The sequence below is a fragment of the Pseudorca crassidens genome, chromosome 14 (genome assembly GCF_039906515.1).
Source record: "Pseudorca crassidens isolate mPseCra1 chromosome 14, mPseCra1.hap1, whole genome shotgun sequence".
Taxonomy (NCBI): domain Eukaryota; kingdom Metazoa; phylum Chordata; class Mammalia; order Artiodactyla; family Delphinidae; genus Pseudorca; species Pseudorca crassidens.
Genome location: NC_090309.1, coordinates 87,316,026 through 87,338,209, shown reverse-complemented (window position 1 = coordinate 87,338,209; position 22,184 = coordinate 87,316,026). Strand labels below are relative to the sequence as shown.

General features: G+C 49.2%; 1 protein-coding gene across 11 annotated transcripts in view; it reads left to right on the top strand.

The window, feature by feature from the left end:
* Window positions 1-22,184, top strand: part of RNF144A (ring finger protein 144A) — a 114,672-nt gene that overhangs the window by 70,395 nt on the left and 22,093 nt on the right. For all 11 annotated transcript variants that reach the window (XM_067703771.1, XM_067703772.1, XM_067703768.1 and 8 more), the window contains 3 exons: window positions 5,408-5,553; window positions 17,393-17,497; window positions 17,635-17,695. In XM_067703771.1, the coding sequence (XP_067559872.1) occupies window positions 5,419-5,553; window positions 17,393-17,497; window positions 17,635-17,695 (301 nt within the window). In that variant the 5' untranslated portion in view covers window positions 5,408-5,418. The remainder of the gene's footprint in view (window positions 1-5,407; window positions 5,554-17,392; window positions 17,498-17,634; window positions 17,696-22,184) is intronic.

Below are 22,184 nucleotides of genomic sequence, written 5' to 3'. Positions count from 1 at the left end.
TTATCCGTTCACCTCCTGAAGGACATTTTGGTTGAGGCCACGTTTTGGCAGTCATGCGTAAAGCTGCTGTAAATATCCATGCACAGTGTTCGTGTGAATATGTTTTCACGTTAGTTCCGTGAATACCTGGGAGCAGCATCGTCTCCTCTGGAGGAGATGACACTCAGACACCTTCCTGAAGGCTCATGGAACCACATACACTTGGATAAGTCAACCTCCCTGCAGTCAGTTTTCTACCCAGCAACCGTTCTCATGTTTCTGCTGTGACTGGCAGCTCCAAACTGTGAAGTTGTAGCTTTCCACCCCGCCGCCAACATGGAAGCACTCGGGTGAGGCCCAGGAAGCTCCGTGGCAGAACTGGAATTAGTTTGTCTACAGACCCAGAAGGCTCCCTTCTCATGCAATGCATAGGATATACAAAGGACGTCTCGCAGGCTGGTTACGTGCCTTCTCTGTGTCTTGCTTTCCTCATTGTTGAAATTGGAATAATAACAACTACTAAAGCCTCAAAGTCACTGTGCGGATACATGAAATAATGTATAAAATTGGTTCACATAATGCCTGATGCACATATATGTGTATGTAATGGGCTGTCTGCCTGTGACCAGCACCGTCCAGCAGGGTAGAAAGCACTGCTTTTCAATTTGGGGGACAAACTAACACACGTGGCAGATGTGGAAAGGCCACGCTTCCATGGAGGGAGTCATGGCAAAGAATAAAGGAGGCTAATATGCAGAGTCTAACCCCGTGCCTGGCAGACACAGGCTGTGCAGTGTAGCATTTTTGAGAGGTGATCATGTGTTGGGCTTAAGCCCCTATGGGCTTCAGGGTGGGAGGGTCCTCGGGGGAGATGCTATCCTGTGGAATCATGTAGCCCAGCGGTTCTTAGACTTCATTGCATATGGGAATTCCCTGAAAGGCTAGTGAAAACTCAGATGGCTGTGACTCCCCCTGCCCCCTCGGCTGGGGAAGAACCACCAACATGCCTCTGCCGGCTTTAGGGCAGTCCTGCAGTGATTGGCTGACACCAATTTGATTTTCCCTTCCCCTACTTTGCCTTGAAGGGGTGACAGTGGGTGAGTAGGGACCTTCAGAATCCACAGCCCCAGAGCCCAGGTGCAATGGTCCTGGCCAAATAACCACTTCGTACTTTTAAGACTATCTCCCTCAATGGGTTTTTTTCCCTTCTAGCTCTTTCTCACCTTTGTATACCTCTCATCACAATGCACCCTCTGCATAACCCAGTCGTGCTTAATAAGTAACTTGCCTTATAAACATTTTGAGTTGCTTAGATTGAATAATGCTTATAATTGACCAGATGTTCTTAAAATAGTTTGTTGTTTCATTCTACTTGACATGCACATTAGGAAAACAAACACTTTTTTTCTCTTATTGTGCATTGTGATTTTCTTTGCAAATTCCTGTTTCAATTTTGCAGCTGTTCAATGTTTGCAAAATCATATTCAGCCCATCCTGTGTGTCGGGAAGGTCGTGATGGGCTTAGGCAATGTATCCTTTTTTTTTTTTTTTTGGTAAAATATGTCCAATTGTTGTTCCCATTGAATCATGATTGTGAGCTCACCTTAGAGAGTGTCTACTCTGTAGGAAAGAATACTGACAAGTTGCCAGGAGACCATGTCTGACCTGCTTCAAGGCTGAATCTTGGGGCTGGGAGGTGAGAGGCTGCAGCTAACCTGTGCCCAGGGCAGTGGAGGCCACACTGTCTCAGGTCAAGAGGAAATCATGATCCAGGAAGAAAGGAAGTGAGAGGTCAAGCCTTGCAAGTTGAACTGAGGGTCATTGTAAACAAGAAAGGAGCCAAGCTCAGAAGCTGGGGGAGAGAGAATTGTCTGAGGAGGAACCAGCCAGGATGGGACCAGTGGTCCAGGGTGAAAGGCAGTGAGTGGGGTCAGGGCCGTGGGATTCAAGGACTATGTCAAAGGGTTAAGTCCCTGATTTCTGCCATTTGGGGTGATGTCCAGCCTTGGAGCAACCTGCACAGCAGATGATAAAGCAGGAGGCTTCTGAGGTTTTGGTGTTTGCTTCTTCCAAAGATGACGGCCATCAGCGTGAACTTCCTAAGACTAAGTCCATCTCACCATCTCTCAGTTTTTCTCCTCCCCTTGGTTCATATGGGTTAACGTCCAAGCTCTTGAACCCGACAGAGCCTAATGACCTTTACTTACCAGGAATTTTAAACGTATTCTTTCTCACTCACTCTTCACAAGTGTACCTGGGAGGTGATGGTGTGTACGTTTTACAGAGAGAAAAACACTAAAGTTCCTCGAGGTTGAGTAATTTCTCCAAAATCACATGACCAAGTGGCAGAACAGGAATTTGGACCCAGGTCTGCTGGGTGACATGTCATCTGCTGCTCAGTGCCCTACAGAATCTGGACCCCAGACCTTTTGGACAGTGTCCACTGCAGCCTTTCCCCAGCTCTCCAGGACAGAAAAGCCAATTAAGCAACCTCTGTCCTCTTGGGGACATTTCCAGTCTTAGGCAGTTTCTCAATGCTTCCAGTAAAGCTTTGTGATCCCTGATAGGGCTTAGCTAACAGACTTAATCAAAACACAGTTGACACTCTGTACTGTGAGCTTTAAGAGATATTAAGGATTAAAACAAAAAAAGGTGCCGAGAAACATACAGAAAAAAGTCTTGGCACCTGAGCCCAGGATCCAGGCAACACTGGACATTTAAAATAATCATAATAAGCATAAATTCAAGATGCAGGGAGATGTGCCAAATGAAAATGAACTCAGGGACAGGAGAGGCCTTGATTCTGGTACACTTTGCACCCCCAGATCTCTGAGTGACCCCCAAATCACCTAAGTGTTCTGGTGCCCTTGGATGAAGGTCAAATGATCATGTTCGTTTAAATTAGCCGGAAGGCTCCAACCCACCCCAAAATTACTTGAATTTGTGTCAGAGTTCTTTTCTAACAATGGAAAGTGCACTTACTTTAGACTAAGTCGCCCACAGATACTAACTGTCCTGGGAGGAGGCTGCTGTCCATTCCCTGCCCCGACCTCGGATTTCCCGCCCTCACTCCTAATGCCGATTCCCGCCGGAATTCAGTAACTCCCCTCACTTGCTTGAGCTCTTATAGGTCAGGGTCTCCTCCGCTGCTCTGCCACCCTGACATCACTCATGCGCCTGGGTCGTGTGTCACCGTGTCTTACCTCCTCTGTGCGTTCCCAAGACCATCGCAGAGTCTCTTCCCCAGCTCACACGTGCCTTCCCCGCCCCCAGCGCCCTGCGTAGAACCCACAGTGGTTCGTCCTAAGTAAATATTTGCTTAGTGATACCCGGTGAGCTGTGACTGTCAAAACACGAGAAATGGATATAATTTTTTTCTAAAAAAAAGTATCATGACAGCTCCCTGACCCCAGAAATAACTTGCACACCCAGCCCCTGGCTGGTATCATCAGAGGCCTTCTCACAGGTGGATAAACTATGGCCAAATGAGGCATCCCAGGGGAAGGGACGAGGGTTTACTGAGCATTGCCCATGTGTGTCAGGTCCTTCATATGATCTCTGCTAATCCTGCACCAGCCCTGGGAGATGGAGGTTGTGGCCCCATCACACACATGAGCAGACTGAGGCTGACAGTGGCCAAGTAAGCCAGCACCCTACTAGATAGGGGTGTTCTGTTTGCCCTGGAGGAGCAGAGTTCCTTCTGCCCCTATGGTGTTGCCTCCACACCCTGTTGCCTGGTGAAAGATGCTGGGTTACCTCTCTCTCTTATTTTGATATCCACCCCCTTTTCACCTGTATGAAATGTAACCTCCCATTAAAACTCAAGCCTTATCTCCCCTGCGAAGTTCTATCCGGAAGATTCTAGCCCAGGCTGATTTCCAGTTTTCCCGAGTGCCTTGAGCACTGATTTCACACATAATCCTACACTCTGCCTTGTGTTATCAATTAGCTTTTTATTTGGCAAAGGATGTTCCTGGGTTGAATCCGAAGACCCTAAGGTGGGGAGCTCTGTCTCACGCATCTTTGAGACTTTCCAGGATCCGAGAGCTGTTTTGTGTACGTTCTGGGCGTTGGTTGGTGTTGCTTTGTCTTGCTTTCTTTCCCTTCATGTGTGTACCTTGGTCGTTATGCGTACAGTCTTCTGCTGTACATGTGGAGTTGAACAAGACAAACCCTCTTTTCGTGGCCTCACAAACTCCGGGGGAATGTAGGTGTGTCTTGCCATCCAAATCTTTTCATGCCTCAGTTTAGAGAGTGAGGTTAGGGGTTCAGTAGGGAAGGATACCAAATTCTCTAAATCAGTTTAGATCCTGAGATTTGGATAGCAGATAATGAGAGTTTGGATGGCCGTGGATTTTATCTGAAATTTTAACTGAATCTTTCTCAGTTCTGAGTTTGGGGGGCAAGGGGCTGCTGGTAGAATAAAGCACATACTTACCCACCACAGGTGCAAAATAAGTGTTGTAAGGCTTAAATCAAGTCGCAGGGGGTATGCTAGGAGCAGGGAGCCATTTCCCTGGATGCAAGAATTCAGTCAATCAACAGGAAATTATTGAGGCCACCGTGGGTCAGAGCCGAGCTAAGAGCTGGACACTCACACCTTCTCTGTTTCCCTCGAGCAGTAAGCAGTGGAAATCGGTGTGTAACATAGCAATAGGAAGATGCCTGTTATCAGGGGAACACAGACCAGAGGTGGATGTGCACAGAGAATGTTGGGGAGGGTGGGGAAGTGAGGACTGTTCCGTGGGTGATTGTGAAGTGTCTGTCACATACCGGGCACTGTTGGACGCACTTGACCCACATAAATGAACAAATCTGCCAAAGGGCCTTGCCTCCCTGAAACTTAAATTTTAGACAGTCTTCCAGGACTTCGGAGGCAGTGGTCTTGAGCTGCTTCTGGAAGGTCAGGTGACACCTGGGTGGTGAGGACAGAAGCCAGTGTGGAAGGACCATTCTACTGGGAGGGCACAGAGAGGCCAGAACTCCACCAACTGGTTTCCCTGGGATATCCCTACAGCAGAGACTGGAGAACACTTTGATCTGATTAGTAACTATTTTACTAATAGTTAGTAACAAAAGCTTCCTTTGCCGGGTTGCTAAGGTTCTGCCCTCCTGAGCTGGGTGCTTCGTTTAGTGGACGGCGTCTTCCTCAGTACCCATCGGAGGGGTGGAGGGAAGGATGCCGACGGGTAGATCACTCGCCGTTTTGAATATTACCATCAATACGGGAAGGGAATCACCCACAGACTCAGATCGGGGACCTCTGGCTAAAACTTCTCAGAGGACCCAGATGAGGACTCTAAAACCCCGGGCCCCTCAGTGTTCACTTGGCCACCCCCCAGAGCCCCAGTTTCAGCCAGGAGTGACCCCTGCCTCAGTTCTGGTGGAGGCCACAGGTGTCTGATGGCTTGTGCTTCTCTCGTTTCAGACTAATCTGCCATGACCACAGCACGGTGCCGGCCCACCTGGGACCTGGCCCTGGACCCGCTGGTGTCCTGCAAGCTGTGTCTCGGGGAGTACCCAGTGGAGAAGATGACGACCATTGCCCAGTGCCAATGCATCTTCTGTACCCTGGTGGGTCTTGCAGAAAACGCCAGTTTAAAAGAATTTCAGGATGAGCCTTTTTCACTTTTGTTTTTGGAGACACCGTGCAGCCCTTTGCCCTCACTTTTACCCAGTTATCGGAGGGATTCTCCTCCAAATCAGTCAGGCTCCCCAAGCAGGTTCGATTGCAGGCGCTCGTGGTGCAAAAGTAATCAGTTAAACAGAATCTTAGGAGCTGGGAACGCAGTGGAGAAACCCTGAGCATGGCGTGTGCGCTCCTTTCTGGAAAGGCAAAGCTTCACCACAGCTCCCTTTAAATTTAATTGAACAGTGACATGACTGAGATTGCAGGGGTGCTGGCCTGGTGAGTGCGTACGGCAGAACAGTCAGCTCTCCGTGTCAGCCGTCACTGCTTTAGTGCTAAGCCGGAGAGGCTGCATCTTGAAATCACATTTGAATTTCCTGAAGATGCAGCCAGCGTCACCGTGGGCCAAATGGCCTGCTCTTAATGCCTGTAGGGGCTTCTGTTCCCATCAGGCCTCTCTCAGACCCAGCATTTTACCTATCAGAAGAGAAACATGAGGGTGTAGGGTTTGTTTTCAGTTTGTCTCGTTTAATTTTGCTTGGTTTTTCTTCCCATTCAAGAAATACAAAAAAAAAAAAAAAAAAAAGAAAAGAAAAGTCCGGAGAAAACAATTTTCCTTTAAACTGTGAAAAACTAAAAAAGTTTCTGAATTTGACTCCTGTTATAAATGGACTGTAGGGACGGCCTTCCCATGTATGGTTCAGACGTCTGGACTGGGTTCTGTCCCCGACAGCCTCCTCCTGGTTTTCAGAGACTTCTTTCTTCCTGCCCCTATTTTACAGACCTTATTCTGTTTGCCTCTGTTTTACAGACCTTGTCTGTTTGGGACCTATGTGCATTCAATAGCATCATCTGCATTTTACGGATGAGACGGAGCTTTCAATCGTTTAAGTCTGGGTCTCTGACTTCCCTTTGTGTTAGACACTGGCTTCCTGAGGGCACGGTTCTGCCCCCAAATGCCTGGTTTGCAGCGGGGCCCACGATTCGGGAGAGGCAGCTGGGGTGAACCGCACAGAGTCAGCCTCAGCCGTGTGCTTAGCAGCCGAGAAATGTGCCTCATTAAAGCCCCAGGAAAGTAACTTCAACCTGGACCACCGGAAGTTGCTTTGGGCTTTTTCTGAGCTGGGGAAGGATGGGAGGGAGAGAGCCCTGGGGGGAGGTGGGTGGAAAGACAGACGTGCAGCCAATGAACACAGAGAATTGGGCTTGTTTTCATTTCTGGAGGATGAGATGGTCCAGCGTGGGGATGGATCAAAGGGTTCTCTTTATGCAAGAATTGCCCCCTCTTGCCTGAAGGGGAGTTTTCCGCAATCTCAACCAATTGGCTCGATTCTCCTCTGCAGATGTGCCTGTAGGCGAGCTTGCTGCCACTCGTGTCCCCTGCCTGCGTCGTGTGGGGAGGGCCTCACGGGCCCACGACTTCTTTTCTTCCACTCTGAGGTCGCCCATTCACCCTGGCATGGTTTTACCCAGCCTTTCATTTGTTGTCATTGTTGTTTTAGTTTTCTATTTCTAGAGCATAGTAGTGAAAATAAATAGGCAAGTCTAATTCAGATCAAACATTTAATTTAAGCCAGGGACTGTGAACAGAGGAAAATAACATTGTTTTCTCAAAGAGGGGTTTGCTGGGAGCGCTGAGAAACAGGTGACAGCTGTGATTGTTTTCTCACAGCCATTTATTAAAAATTAAGATGTTGAGGCAGGCTTACTTGTGTCCGCAGCTCCCTGCACCGTGAAGCACAGGAAACACCTGCGTGTCGCAGACTGGGGGAAGGCGCCCATGTCCCCTAGGGCTTCCGTCACCTGCTGTCCCCTCTGTGTAGGCCTCAGGGGCCCCCAGCCAGCAGAACTGCCATTGTCTTCTTCCTGGGGACAGACCTGGGAAGGTAGGAAAGAGTGAAGAGAGAAAACTGTGCAAAGCTGAAAGGGGGCACTCTTCAAATAAAACACTACTAGAGAATTATGGGCTTTAGGTCTGAGGTAGATTGACCTCAAGGAGGAAGGGGCTCGAGGGGAAAGCCTGGTGTTTGGGGTCAGGCGTCAGGGCACTGAAACGCAGGCTGTTTCTGACCTCAGCTTCCCTTGTGTGCCTCATCTGTATAATGGAGCTGAACGGAGTTTACCCTAAGGTTCAGGAAGGACGTGTGAAGGAGTTGCCACGTGGAGGCTCAGATCCTCTCCATCTCGCTTCTGAACTGGGACTTAGAACCGCAGGGATTCGAGGGAGCTCTGGGCAGCTTTCCCCAAGCGTGTGTCCTGAGGAACACTTGTCCTCAAAGATGCACTCAGACAATCTGTGTGTTTCAGTGGATTTACTAAACACAGCATACCGTGTCCCTCTCTCTACCCTTACCCCTGGGACGCTCTGGGTGCCCAAGAGCACAGAGAAAGCCCCGAGGAACCCACACGAGGGACAGCTGTTGATTTAACCTGCATCTCCCCAGATTCCTCGAGCACCAGAAGTGTGTGCCTACCACGTACTAACGTGGCGTGACCATGACACATGTTCTGGGGGATTTCCCTTGTTTATAGGGGGCCTGGTGGCTTTAGGGTGAGTTCAAAGGTCATGGAGAGGCTGTGCACGGGGCCGGTGGGGCGTGACACAGGTAGGAGGGGGATGCACTGGTCCAAGGGTCTCAGTGGCTGGAGGGACCCTCCCAGCCCCGTGCACATTGCAGGTATGATGCTAAGCTCCAGGGGTTTGGAGATGTGACGCCCACCAGGTAGCTCAAAAGGTCAAGTTTTGGCTGAGTGTGAGAATGAAACTTAAAGAGATAAACGTAAACATTTGTGTGCAAAAATGTGAAATCTTCAAGTATGACCATCAGTTTCTGTGCAAAAGTACTGGGAGGAGAGAAAGGGTTGTTGACGTTTATGTCAAAACATGTCCTTAAACTAAGATCCTGCACTGAGAGCCAATCCCACCTCCATTTCGTCAGCCTATGTTTCTGGTGGCCTGGGAGATGCCCCGTGGACCAGAAGCTAAAATGTATGACATTTTAAGCTAAAATGAAGCCCATCAAGGCCATTGTGGTCTCCCCTATACTTGCAGCATCCTATAACATAGAACGTTTATGGTGTTTCACTGCTGACAAAGCAGGGTCAGTGTGACAGCTCGCAGCACTGGAGGGGATCTTCTTGTTCCGAAGGTTGGGGGGACTTGAGGCTCAAAGACGTGGGGTTTTGTGGTTCTCCCCTCAAAATAACACGCCCCAGGGATCAGGAAGGTGGAAATGTCTGTTTTCCGAGACCCAGAACTTCTGACTCTTTCCCTTAGTTATGTTTTCTCATCCAGAAATCCAGCACGTGAAGAGATGGACCTTGACTTGCACACCTTAACATCCCCATCAGCTTTGCACAAAGTGGGTGCTTGGTCACTTCCATTCTTCAGTCCTTGTCAAGCGCCAGCCTGTGCCAGGTGCCCTGGGTACCTGGGGGAGATGAGAGCTTCCAGTCTCTACTCTCCTGATCCCATGTGTAGGCGCGAGAGAGGTCTGGGTTGCTGTCATTGGGATGGAAAGACTTGTAATCGCAGTATAAACAGAGGTATGTGACGACACAGAGAAGGGAACTCACCCGGCAGGCTTCAGGGGGTCACTTGAAGAAAGCGTGATGGATAGAGCCCCATCAGGAAGGGCAGGCAAAGGACGGGGTGTCATGGGGGGTTCCCACAGTGACATAACTGGCAGGGACTAGAAGGGCATCAGGCCAGAAAGATGCGAATGTGCAGCTGTGCTTGGATGGTGACGTGCAGAGAGCAGGGCAGCTTGGGTCATCCATCTCCCACATGAGGCCAGAGATGTGCAAGGAGCAGAAAGCTTTGGGCCTAGAAAGTGCATGAATCTTCCAGTGAGACCAGCTTCTCGGCAGGGCATTGTTTGCATAGACAGCCACAGTTTGGACACTGCAGGAAGGGCACTTGGCTGTAATTCACAAGTGTTGACTAGTCCTAGGGTCCGCCCCACCATTAACAATGGGGGGCCCTGGGCGAGTCCCTTTCCCCGTCTTCTCTGATGCCCTTGTCCAGGGAAGGAAAGTGGGACTCTTTAGTCTCTGAGCTCTCAGACTGCACGGACATTGTCACTTGCCAGTCCCACTGGCACTGCCTTTGTGTAGGCATTAAGAGCTTCCGGTGGCATGAGGATCCTGCCCGTGACCCAGGAAGCCTGCAGAGCTGGGGCTCCCAGCGATGGTAACAAAATGGTAGCAGCTGCAGACGGCACGTCCTCACCCTGCGCTGTCCACAGGTAGAGCGAGGGCATCTCTCTCGGTGACTTGTGGGTAAGGAAGACACGTGTGTTCCCAGGGAACCCTCTGGCCTCCTTGGCTGTGTGACCGTCATTGCTCCTGTTCTTGGGGCCGGCGAGGTGGGGCACTGCTCACAGGCTCCGCAGGTGTGGTTTTCATTTTTACGTCTGGATTTAGGGTCCCTCTAAAACTTCCCCTTGTGGGTGAAAGAACAGCTTCTCTGATTGCCGGTGGTCTACCCCGTGCCTTGCGACATGGCCGCACTTCCCATAAGACCCTGCCAAGTGGGCAGGATTCTCCATCTCCTAAAAGGGACACTGCAGCTCAGAAAGACGGGGCCAGCTGCTCTAGAACGTTCACTGGGTGTGCCTTGACTCCGGTGCATTTGATTTTTGCATTAAAACCTGATGCCTGTGCATTAACCATGCAGAAGAAAGTGCTGACTCCTGGTATCAGCTTTGCTGACAAACATAACAGAGAACTGAAGGGCTGCTGGGAGGCATTTGCAGGCCATGTCCTGGGTCACGGGCACTGGGCTTCCTTCTCATGCCCCCAGATCTCAGTACCTTCCTACCCAGGAAGGACACTTGGGTCCCTCTTTCTCTCTCCTTGTTTTGTGCACTTGATTCTGAATCTCAAAGCCGACCTCCCTGTTCTCTTGCAGGAGGCCTATCCGCATCCTGCTGCAGTCAGGGTCCTGGAACCCTGCCCCACTGATGGCAAGACACCCAAATGGGCATTCTCGGTCTCCCCAGCCCCTTCTTATTCATGAGATAAAAGACAAACAAAAGTCTTGGTTTCTCCATTCGATGGAATAATCTTCAGTCCTTTGGAAAATCTAGACAGCTGAACCTAACGAGACTGGGTGAACAGAGTACCCCTCTGTTAGAATTAGCCCTCAGGTACCACCTATTCTGAGCAGTTGCCCATGTACTCCCATTGTCACACCCTCAGACCCTCAAACTCATCATATCCTTGCATCCCCTTCTCTCACGTGCCTTCTTAAATTCACATGCACACAACACACAGATCCCACACAACTGCGCACGAAACACACTCATTCTACTTTCAGGAAGAGTTCAACCCAAGGTTTATCTGTTGCTTCTGCATTGCCGGCCTCCTGGACTTTTGGTGCAGAGTAAATGAATATCTGTTGAGTGGATGAAACAGAGGACCCCTTTGGGTCCCTGACTCTGATTTCCATGTTAACCCTGCCCACCACAGCCGGCTCTGTCTGGCCTTCCCTGGGAGCTCTTGGTGATGCAGGTGTGGTTTGGTGAAACGCTCATACTTGCTTCTCTGCAGCTTAGGAGAAGAGAGACCTTGTCCTACACACACGGCATCTCCTGCAGCTCGTTTAGAGCCCGAGGGTGAGGAGAGCGCCCTCCCTGCGGAGGAGAGAATGGTGTCTTCTCCCCAGAAAGGCCCAAGGACAGCCAGGGAGCAGAGCACTGAGGTTACCTGGAGCAGGGCTGACTGTGGGGCTGCACCTGGTCTTCAGCAAAGCCGAGGGGTCGGAGCTCAGGGGAGCTTTAGTCCAGGAGACAGCAGATCCTGTGGTCTGTCAAGAGCCGAGGACAAAGAGAGCACAGAGATGAGAGTTGGGTTTTGTTTTCTGGGGGTTTTCTTTTGGTAGAAAGTACGTCTGAATTTTGTTTTCCTCTAAAACTTTTACAATAGCAACCTTCATACTCTGGACTCGCCTGCTTTGGGTAAAGTCCCATTCCTGCAGTCTGGAGCAGCGTCACGGCCAGCACATTCACCACGGGGCCGGCTGGGTGGCCTGCTCAGGTTTCCAGCCCCTGGTGGCATGGCCGGGGGGCGGGGGGTGATGCAGGAAGCATCCTTGTCATGCCTGCTGTGCCAGGCAGTGGCTCCCGCCTCCCTGAGGACAGCTCTGTGAGGAAGGGCTTGCCCTCCCCGCCTGCGGAGATGCCTGGGATGCCACGTCGTCCAGCTGCTCTTTGGCAGTGACCTGAGGTCCGTGCCGCCCTGGGTCTCCCCTCCTCTGCACGGCTGCTGAGTGTCTGTGTCCATGCGGGTGTCGGCTTGTCGTGTGTGTGAGCGCTCGGCTCCCCAGTTGTTGGCATCTGCCTTTCCCTGCGGCGTTGTTAATCCCTTGCATTCTACCAGCACTCACAGGCACAGGGACTGGAGAGATAAACAGTTCTTGCTTTCAAAGAGCCTGCCTTCTAATGGGGAAGGAATGTAAGCAGACCCTCAGTGATGGAGGCTGAGGGGATGCCGGGCAGAACACGTGGTGCGTGTGCGGGCACCATGCCGGAGCACTGCGGACCCTGGGGCACTGACTGTAGAGGCACCCTTTTCTGTCCGCCAGGCTTGTCTCATTCCACACCGTGGAGGACGGGGGCTCAGAGAGGCACAGCTCCGGCTCCAGTCACACATCTGGCAGGCGGGTTCGCTGGCATCCCAACCCAGGGCGGGGATTCCAGGGTCCTTGCTGTTTGAACACTGTTCGTGGGGGTCCCACCACAGTTGTTTGGACCTGCCTGCATGGACTGTTTGTAAACAGTGGATCTTGGTAAGCAGAAGCTACTCAAGCACCTTTGAGCACAGTTTCTGGAGGTTTCTTTCAGCTGTTAGCATCATCAGTAGCCAGCAGGCCTCCAAGGGAGAAAGCAGATGAAATTCAGGCTTGCTGCAGACTTTACATCAGGCAGCGGTGTCTGCGTGGCCCCCTTCTCCTTGGCAGAAAAATTCTGGCACAGCGGAGGTACCTTAGCAGATCAGCAGTGCTGCCTCTGCCTTTGGACCGGGTTTCAAAGACTTGGACGACAGAGTGGAAAACGAAAGGCCTGGAACATTCTGTGGCTCTCAACAGCCCCCCTCCCTCCTCCTGCCCTTTGTGTGGTAGACGCTCCTTTGCTGGGACGTCTTGTCCCTCCGGCCAGCTTTCCATCTCTGGGATGCCTTCCTGACCACCCGCGCCCCTGAGGTGGGACCCCACTGGAGCCCCCAGCACAGTGCGTCTTAAGGATCTGCACCCGCATCTTTTCCCACAGGGGCCTTGGGGTCTTGATGTCATGGAATGTCCTGGCATCCAAGCATCAGGGACACATAAAGACACAGTCTAGTTTGACTCAGACTTTGCCACTTTAAAATGCATACAATGCTTTGTACTGAAAGAAAAATAAAAAAACCTCATGAGGTAACAGAAAATAAGTAATAAATGATTGCTTATGAAAGAATTCTTGATTGGGGAGGAAGAAGACACGAGTTTAGAAAAACAAAATCCTCACCTCTTTGGAGTCCGGCACACGTGGGTTTGAGCTCGAGCTCCTACACTTACAGACTCCACCTCTGGGCTCGTTTTTAACCTCCCTGAGCTTTGTTCTCTCCTCCATAAAATGGGAGTGATTAACACCTCCTAAGAGCCTCCCGTTTATTTAGTTGGCTAACACAGGTAGTGATGAACACAGGGTCCTGAGGCATTTGGTTACAGAGAGCTATAACTAATATGATGGTAGGAAGTATCAGTACATCAGTGTCTGCCTTTGTCATGTATATTTTGACTGAGGTTTCTCTGGCGTACTTTTGTGCTCGTTTCAAGACATCTTTTTGCTATTAGATTGAAAACCATAGCTTGTGAGTCACGGTCTGCTTTATATCTGGAAGAAGCCCGGGCTTGTTTTCGGTGGGTGCTTGGTCAGACACTTAGATCCTCATCTCTTTTTATATAGTAAACAAACGGATGCTTCCAGAGCACAGTCATTTTGCAAATTGCATAGCGGCCTGCTAGTGGCATAGGACGGACGCTGCTGGGTAGTCCTCCGCAGACGTGACGCACTGCTTGTTGATATGTGCCGTCTCTTCAACAGCGTCGTTCAGACTCGGAGATGCCCCCCGGGTGTGTGCTTCACACCAGCTTTCATGGTTGCATTTTGTAAACCTTCTCTCGTCACGTACTTCTCTGCACAGTACTGTGAGAGTTTTCAGCATTTTATCAGTTTATGGCATTCCAGTGTCCTCCAGAGACTCAATGTAGACAAACTTAATTGTAAAAAGTAAAATGATGATCTTGTTGCTAAGGTTCTGACTTTCTTTTCACCTATGACTGTAAGGCATCTGTCACCCAGAGAGACACACCGCAGGTAACAGCGGTCCCTCTCACTTAGCTGGTCTGTGTGTTGGGAATTGTGTCGGGTGCTTTTGCATAGTTTCTTTCTTACCGTTGCAAAAGCCCAGCAAGATGGGCATCTGTATTCTGTAGTCAAGGGGGCTGTGGCCCAAACTCTTCACGTAACCGGTCCGCGGCTCTGCCTGGAAGGGCAGGGATTCCAGGTGTCTCTGTAGCTCTGAAGCCTGCGGTGTTTCTCTGCCTCAGCCTCTGCCCCCAGCCCCACACGGGACATTCGCTTTCCAGTCACCTCCCACCGTGAACAGACCTTGCTGTCGGGGTTCAGCACACCACCAAACCCTGGTGCCGTCCTCCTGAAGAGGTGCAGGCCTGATGGAGGCTCGGCGTGACCCCCTCCCTCCTCCTCTGCCCCTCCCTCGTTCTGGGAAGCTCCCGTGTTGGTTTTGATGAGTTTACCTCTGAAACCTCTGCCATCTTAGGCCTCAGAGGCAATGCCAGGACTAGGCTCATCCTTACTCGGTTCTCTGGAGCTCTCTTCATCATCACTGCATTGGTGAAACATAGATGATCTGGGGAAAACCTGAGTTCAGGGCCCGCGTGGTCACAGGGAGCTTGGATAGGACAGAGGCATACAGGGCCCTTGGGTCGTAGGCATCCAGGCTGCAACTGACACGTGGAGTCTTAGCATTCTGTTCAGTGCTCTTGAGAGAGGCTGTAGGAGGTGGGTCTTTTCGAGGACTACCTTGATTTCTATTTTTTAAAGGAACTGCCATCTTTAGAGTCTTTAGTGAATGAAATATTCTGGTTTTGCTAAAGTGGTGAGAATTACCCATTTAGATCAACTGTCATTTATATATTGAGCATACACTCTTGTCCATGTAGTCTTCTAGACTCTTTCTCTTTTTGTTTTTTAACATAAATGTATTTACTTATTTACTTATTTATTTATTTATTTTGGCTGTGTTGGGTCTTCGTTGCTGCGCACGGGCTTTCTCTAGTTGCGGCAAGTGGGGATTACTCTTCATTGCAGTGCGTGGGCTTCTCATTGCGGTGGCTTCTCTTTGTTGCACAGCACGGGCTCTAGGCACGTGGGCTCAGTAGTTGTGGCACATGGGCTCAGTAGTTGTGGCTCGCGGGCTCTAGAGCGCAGGCTCAGTAGTTGTGGTGCACGGGCTTAGTTGCTCCGCGGCATGTGGGATCTTCCCAGACCAGGGATGGAACCCATGTCCCCTGCATTGACAGGCGGACTCCTAACCACTGAGCCACCAGGGAAGTTCTCGACCTCTTTCCCTTGCACAATATTTTTTCAACTCCACCATGATGTAGGCTGAACCACCCTAAAATGCAGATCCAGAAAATGAGGCTGGTAGAGAGGCAGACTTGTTCAAAGCACAGAACCACTGGAAAGTGCAGCTGGATCTGATTTTAGGCCCATCCGTTCCTAGGAACCATGCATTCTTATAATGAAATGGATTAGACATTTTGCCGGGGGGAGGAAGAGGCTTAGGAAACAGCTTATGTGCTTTCCTTTTTTTTTTTTTTTGAATTTTTGAATTTTATTTTATTTATTTTTTTATACAGCAGGTTCTTATTAGTCATCAATTTTATACACATCAGTGTATACATGTCAATCCCAATCGCCCAATGCATCCCATCACCACACCCCCTGCCGCTTCCCCCGCTTGGTGTCCATACATTTGTTCTCTACATCTGTGTCTCGATTTCTGCCCTGCAAACAGGTTCATCTGTACCTTTTTTCTAGGTTCCACAAATATGCGTGAATATACGATATTTGTTTTTCTCTTTCTGACGTACTTCACTTTGTATGACAGTCTCTAGATCCATCCACGTCTCTACAAATGACCCAATTTTGTTCCTTTTTATGGCTGAGTAATATTCCATTGTATATATGTACCACATCTTCTTTATCCATTCGTCTGTCGATGGGCATTTAGGTTGTTTCCATGTCCTGGCTATTGTGAATAGTGCTGCAGTGAACATTGGGGTGCATGTGTCTTTTTTTTTTTTTTTTTTTTGTGGTACGCGGGCCTCTCACCGTTGTGGCCTCTCCCGTTGCGGAGCACAGGCTCCGGACTCGCAGGCTCAGTGGCCATGGCTCACGGGCCCAGCCGCTCCGCGGCATGTGGGATCCTCCCGGACCGGGGCACGAACCCGTGTCCCCTGCATCAGCAGGCGGACTCTCAACCACTGCGCCACCAGGGAAGCCCCTGCATGTGTCTTTTTGAATTATGGTTTTCTCTGGGTATATGCCAGTAGTGGGATTGCTGGGTCCTATGGTAGTTCTATTTTTAGTTTTTTAAGGAGCCTCCATACTGTTCTCCATAGTGGCTGCATCAGTTTACATTCCCACCAACAGTGCATGTGCTTTTCTTGAATCGCTGTGACACGTAATAGTGTTATTATAATAGTGTAGTGGTGGTGGAATTATGAGCCCCAGTATTACACTGGGCTGTGACTGAAGGGAGGTTTGGAGACGCTGGTGAGATATTGTGCTTTGTTGTCCCTTCTCTGAAAGGTCTGGTTTCCCATGCTCTTTGAGTTCTGATGTAAGCGCTTCAATGTTTGTCTCAGTCACAAATGGTAGTGAGCTTGCAACTAGGGAAGGTCATGACCTTTCTTCTACTTGTTGTTTACAAAGGCTTTTTAAGGGAGTATTGGATTTTTACGACTAGCAGACAGTGAAGCAAGAGTAAACTGGCATTGGGAAAGGCCTCCTCGCTTTGGTATGAACTTTGCTTTGTGTCCCTCACTGATTTTTCTGACTTACTTCAGATGTCCAGCCAGACTGCCAAGTAGCGGAAGGTGGTAGCAAGTAATTGCCCAGTAAGTAAGGGGTCCCTGAAGGAGGATGGGCAGCCATACCTGGGTTCTCGGTGTGGGGTGCAGGGGCGACTTAGAGGCAGGCGAGGCTGGCTTGGAATCTGGGCTCTGCCCTTGCTGTCTGGGTGAGCTGGCAGTTCCTTCTTTGGTGACTCAGTGTTCACACCCGAGTGATGACATGGTCACACCTTTCCTGCGAGAATATTCTAAGGAGCACGTGAAACAATGGAATATAGGGGACTGAGCATGGCGCCTGACGTCTGATGTGTGTCTGAGGGACGCGGCTTCCCTGCTTCCCTCGATGCCTCTGCTCCTGACCTGGGCGCACTGGCATGGTGTTTGCCGAGGTCGGGTCCAGGGGTCCAGCCCGCATCCCTAGTCCCGGTGCAGAAGAGGTACCACGCAAATATTTGTTGAGTGAATACAACCCCTAATTTGGTCGTTGCTATGGCTACACGGTAAATATACAAAAAAATGCATTGGAACAATGTTCTTGATTTGCCCTTTTTTTTTTTTAATGCCTCACTGCTCCTTCAGCCTTAGGGAAGTAAAGATGTTTACAGATATTTCTCTGTTTTGTTTTTTCTTTTTTTCAGTGCCTGAAACAGTATGTGGAACTCTTGATCAAAGAAGGATTAGAAACTGCAATTAGCTGCCCTGATGCTGCCTGCCCCAAACAGGGCCACCTACAGGAGAACGAGGCACGTTCAGCTGGGAAAACTGGGGTGCACGAGCCTGGGCTCCTCAGCGGATCGGGGGTTATGGGTTCTGTCTAGGCTGACCTGGCATTGTAGTCTAGCCCTCAGATTGTTATACTCCTTTTTCTTTTTTCCCTTAGATTGAGTGTATGGTTGCAGCTGAAATCATGCAAAAATACAAAAAGCTACAATTTGAAAGAGGTAGGTGCCCCAGTGTCGTAGCCCGTGACAGAATCCGGGTAACTTCGGGGAGTGCTTTGGGTGATTGTGGTTATAGATCATTTGGCTACAGCAGAAGTGGAAACATGGATGTAAATTAGACTTCTAAAGTTCGGCTGTCGTTTGAATTCTCTGCAGAGCTCACAGCTGGAAGGCCTCTGTTGGGGATCTAGTTAGAACAGGAAAGATTCGTGAAACACAGCTTGCTTCTAGGGGTTTGGGATTTGGGGGGTAGTTTAAAGAGACCCTCGTGGGGCATTATTCTCCAGCCAGGTTAAGGCCTAACAATCTGAGAACTAATTCTTTGACCTCCAGAGAATTTAAGAGATACAAAGGCCTGGAAGCAAGTCCCGAGGTCACGCAGGGTGGAATCGTGGCGCTCGCCATCCTGACCGCACACACGTCCATCGCCTTCACAGGCTGCGTCATGCACGCTGGGACCAGTGGGTGCTGAGTCCTTAGTTCACCAAGTCTCCCAACAGCCCGACAAGGTTGTCTGTTAACCTGACACCCACAGGGACTCACTGACGTGCCCTGATTTCCATCTCTGGTGGGTAGTGGGGTGGGGTGTGGACCAGGTCCCCCGCAGTGCCCTGCCCAGCCCTGCTGGCTGGAGCTGGGCCGCTCCAGAGTTCAGACACGCTGAGCGTCCGGGATGGGTCTTTCCCTTTGCCGTCTGAAATACTTCAGGATCATAACATGGTACTTTAAAGAGTCTGTGGATTCTGTTTGGCCTCGTTTTCATATATATTCTGGACCTTGGGCTCATCTGAAAAGGAGCAGAATAAGACATGGGTAGAAGATGCTCTCTATGTAAAGCTTTATTGTGAAGATGCTGCATCCGGACTGTAAAATTTTCAGCTCAGTTTGTGAGCACTGAAGTTTGCTCCCCGCTCTTCCTGGACTGGTTCTCGGTCCTTGCCTGGATCAGGCATTTATGAGAGATGAAACCCTGGGTGGCGTGTTTACAGGAAAACACCATCAGGATGGGAATGGAATGCGGAATAGACTAGAGTAAAGTGTCCAGAGACTCTTAGTTTAGCTGAATGTGGAAAGTTTTCTTTTTTTTTTTTTTTAAAGAACTGCTAAAGATAGCTGCATTTCCTCTTGAGGCTCACTTCTCAAGAAACAAAAAAAAAAAGGTAATGTGTGGCCAACCTAAAAAAAATCAAACAGGATTTTTGATGGCATTGAAATTTGTTTTCAAGAGTTTATTTATTCAAATGCCATATATTGTTTGGTTTGGGGCAGTTTATAGCTTAAATATAATGTCATGTGATACAAAAGTCAGTATGTGGAGCAATAAAATTAAGTTGGATTTCTGAGACTTTGAGCGTCTTCTGAAAACATTTTCCAGTGGGAATCTTGACAGAAAGTGGCAGTTACTTGGGTTACAAGAAAATGAACTTTCTATGACATTGAATTTAAAAACGCAGCTGGGTAAATATTCCTACATAATAATTTTAACTGTGTTATTTCTTCCGAACTTTAGCTTAGTCAAAGATTTTTTTTTTTCCTTTGCATAATAATGAACCCAACTCGACTTAGGTTAAAAAAATATCTCTCAAACCCATCACTTTAAAACATTTTTCTAGCATTACATTTAAAGCAGCAAAACACACAAAAAGGACTCGGACTTAATAGGACCAGAGACCGGTCTGAATGAAATGTTAAAATATTAGGGCTAATAAAATACAGCTCTTGATTATAGCTGGTCACTGAGCAAATTCTGAGACAGGATCAGTGAGCAAGTTTCAACGTACTCCCTCCCTTTGAAATTCGTTTTCAAATGAGGATGGTGACTGGATTAAAAGTGACAGTTGCCATGATTTTCTGACAACCGTTAGTTACTAAAAAGTCCTATGGTTAAAGTTTCAAACACTGTCTTCCTGTGAACTTTGCACGTCTCATCTTATATCAGAGCCTTGATTTCAATCTGAGTTTCCCCACTCCTCCAGCCAGGTCCTTGGGAAGCAGGAAGCCAGGAGGGAGGCTGTGAGGTGCTTTCTGAGCACCTACTCTCCCAACTGGAAGACCCCCAAGGCTGGGAACAAACAAGCTTCCAGGGAAGGTCCATCGCCCTTGCCTGCATGCCCCACTGGACGACACACGAGCTCCTATTTGGGCGCCGACCACACCACGCTGCAGGCATTTGTTTATGTATCCAGGGCAGTGAGAATGGACCAGTATGAGTGGGGATGCTGGGCCCTTCACAGTGTGCTTCTCAAAGGACAGCTGTGTTTAAGAAAGAAAAACATCTTTATGTGGCACATATATACAATGGAATATTCCTCAGCCATAAAAAGAAACAAAATTGAGTTATTTGTAGTGAGGTGGATGGACCTAGAGTCTGTCATACAGAATGGAGTAAGTCAGAAAGAGAAAAACAAATACTGTATGCTAACTCATATATATGGAATCTAAAAAAAAAAATGGTTCTGAAGAACTTAGGGACAGGACAGGAATAAAGATGCAGATGCAGAGAATGGACTTGAGGACACGGGGAGGGGGAAGGGTAAGCTGGGACGAAGTGAGAGAGTGGCATGGACATATATACACTACCAAATGTAAAATGGATAGCTAGTGGGAAGCAGCCGCATAGCACAGGGAGATCAGCTCGTGCTTTGTGACCACCTAGAGGGGTGGAATAGGGAGGGTGGGAGGGAGGGGATATGGGGATATATGTATATGTATAGCTGATTCACTTTGTTATACAGCAGAAACTAACACACCATTGTAAAGCAATTATACTCCAATAAAGATGTTAAAAAAAAAAAAAGGAAAGAAAAACATCTTTTAAAAGAGTTGGGCTTTTTGATAAGTAGAGCTATTAGGGAACTGCTTCATTAATCTATTATGAATATACCTTTGGGAGATGGGAGTTAAGATGAGTTTCTTCTAGTGTGCAAGAAAATACACTACTTGCCTTGTGTGAAAATATATACAAATATGTATATATATATATATATATAAAAGATACAATATTTATAATAGTTATATCATATGATATAATGTATCTAATGTATAGTATAACATATATATGTAATACATAGGTAGATGGACAGACATAGATATGTGTGTATATACACAAACTGGAAAGAAAACCTCTGCTGTTGCCCGGTGTGGATTTTCCTGTTGATTGCATCCCATCTTGTACAACCAGCTGGCAGACTCCAGCAGCGGGGTGATGATGTAGAATTCCAATAGACGTCTGAGAGAGGAGCCCAGGCTGTGCCCACAGGGGCATGTGTGCCGGGCGCACGACAGAAGGGTGTTCTGAGCTAGCAGATCCATGGGGCAGAGTGTTTGCCCTCCACATCTCCCACAGGGAGTCTCTCCCATAGGGATGGGCGGTGCCATAAGGACCCAGGTCGCACAGTTGAAGTCGTTACCATGGAAACCCTAACTGGGTCTCCTCTGCTGTGCGCTGCAGGATATAATTGGGCCTTTCATGAAAAGCTCCCCCCACCACCCGCCGGCAGCCACGTGTGCCGTCTAAGAGGAGTGGACGGAAGATGGCGCTCTGCCGTGAGATGCAGGCAGAGACTCTGCTGGTCCCCTCCTGATGTCACAGGCTCCTCAGAGCAGACGCGGGGTGCGGTGGGAACTGGAAGGGTCTAAACTGGACAGTGTTGCCCCTTTAGGGGCAACAGCACTAAACACCTTGCCAAGTTGGCAGGGAAACAGACCCCACTGAGGACGTACCTGCCCGTGTCCAGCTGTTGGAAGGCCGAGCGCGCACATCCCGCAGCACTGCCCTCGGGGGCCGGGCACGTAGGGGCCCCGTGATGTAGGTGCGGCAAACCCTGGCTCACCCACCAGCACACCAGTACCGGAGGCAGAGCTCTTAGAGAAATTCCAGATGATGGAGGGGGAGGGCCGCCTGCTAAAAGGCACAGGACCCTGGGGCAGCGGCCGCCTCTGCATCCCTCCCTCCGCCTTCCTCCTGCCTCCTCAGCCCAGGGGCCTGCAGGCCGCTGCCCCACACACGTGCGTTTTCCCAGAAAACCACTGCCTCGGATCGGACAGCCAGAGACAGTCTTAGAAAAGCCCCCACTCTCAACTCATCGTGACAAGAGCGAACTTTACTCCTTTGCTCACTATTAGGCGCATCAGGAAGATTTTACCTTATTATAAAGAAAAACAATTAAAAAGTATCACATTTTCCTGAATGCAGGTGTTCCTCTGTATTAGCAAGTCTTCTAAAGCTTCTGCCAGACCTACCAATTTGATACTTTTGTGCTGTTGATTAATTCACCTTTTAAAAAAAGTTAGATTAGGTTAGGAGTCGGCCAGCCATGGCCAGTGGGCCAAATTAGTACGGCCCCTGGCTTGGGGTTATAAATCAAGTTTTATTGGAACACTCATTTACGGATCAACACAGATGCCTTTGTGCTACCACAGCAGAGCTGAGTAGTTGGATGGAGACCTCATGGCCCTCCAAGACTGAAATACTTACTGTTAGCCCCCG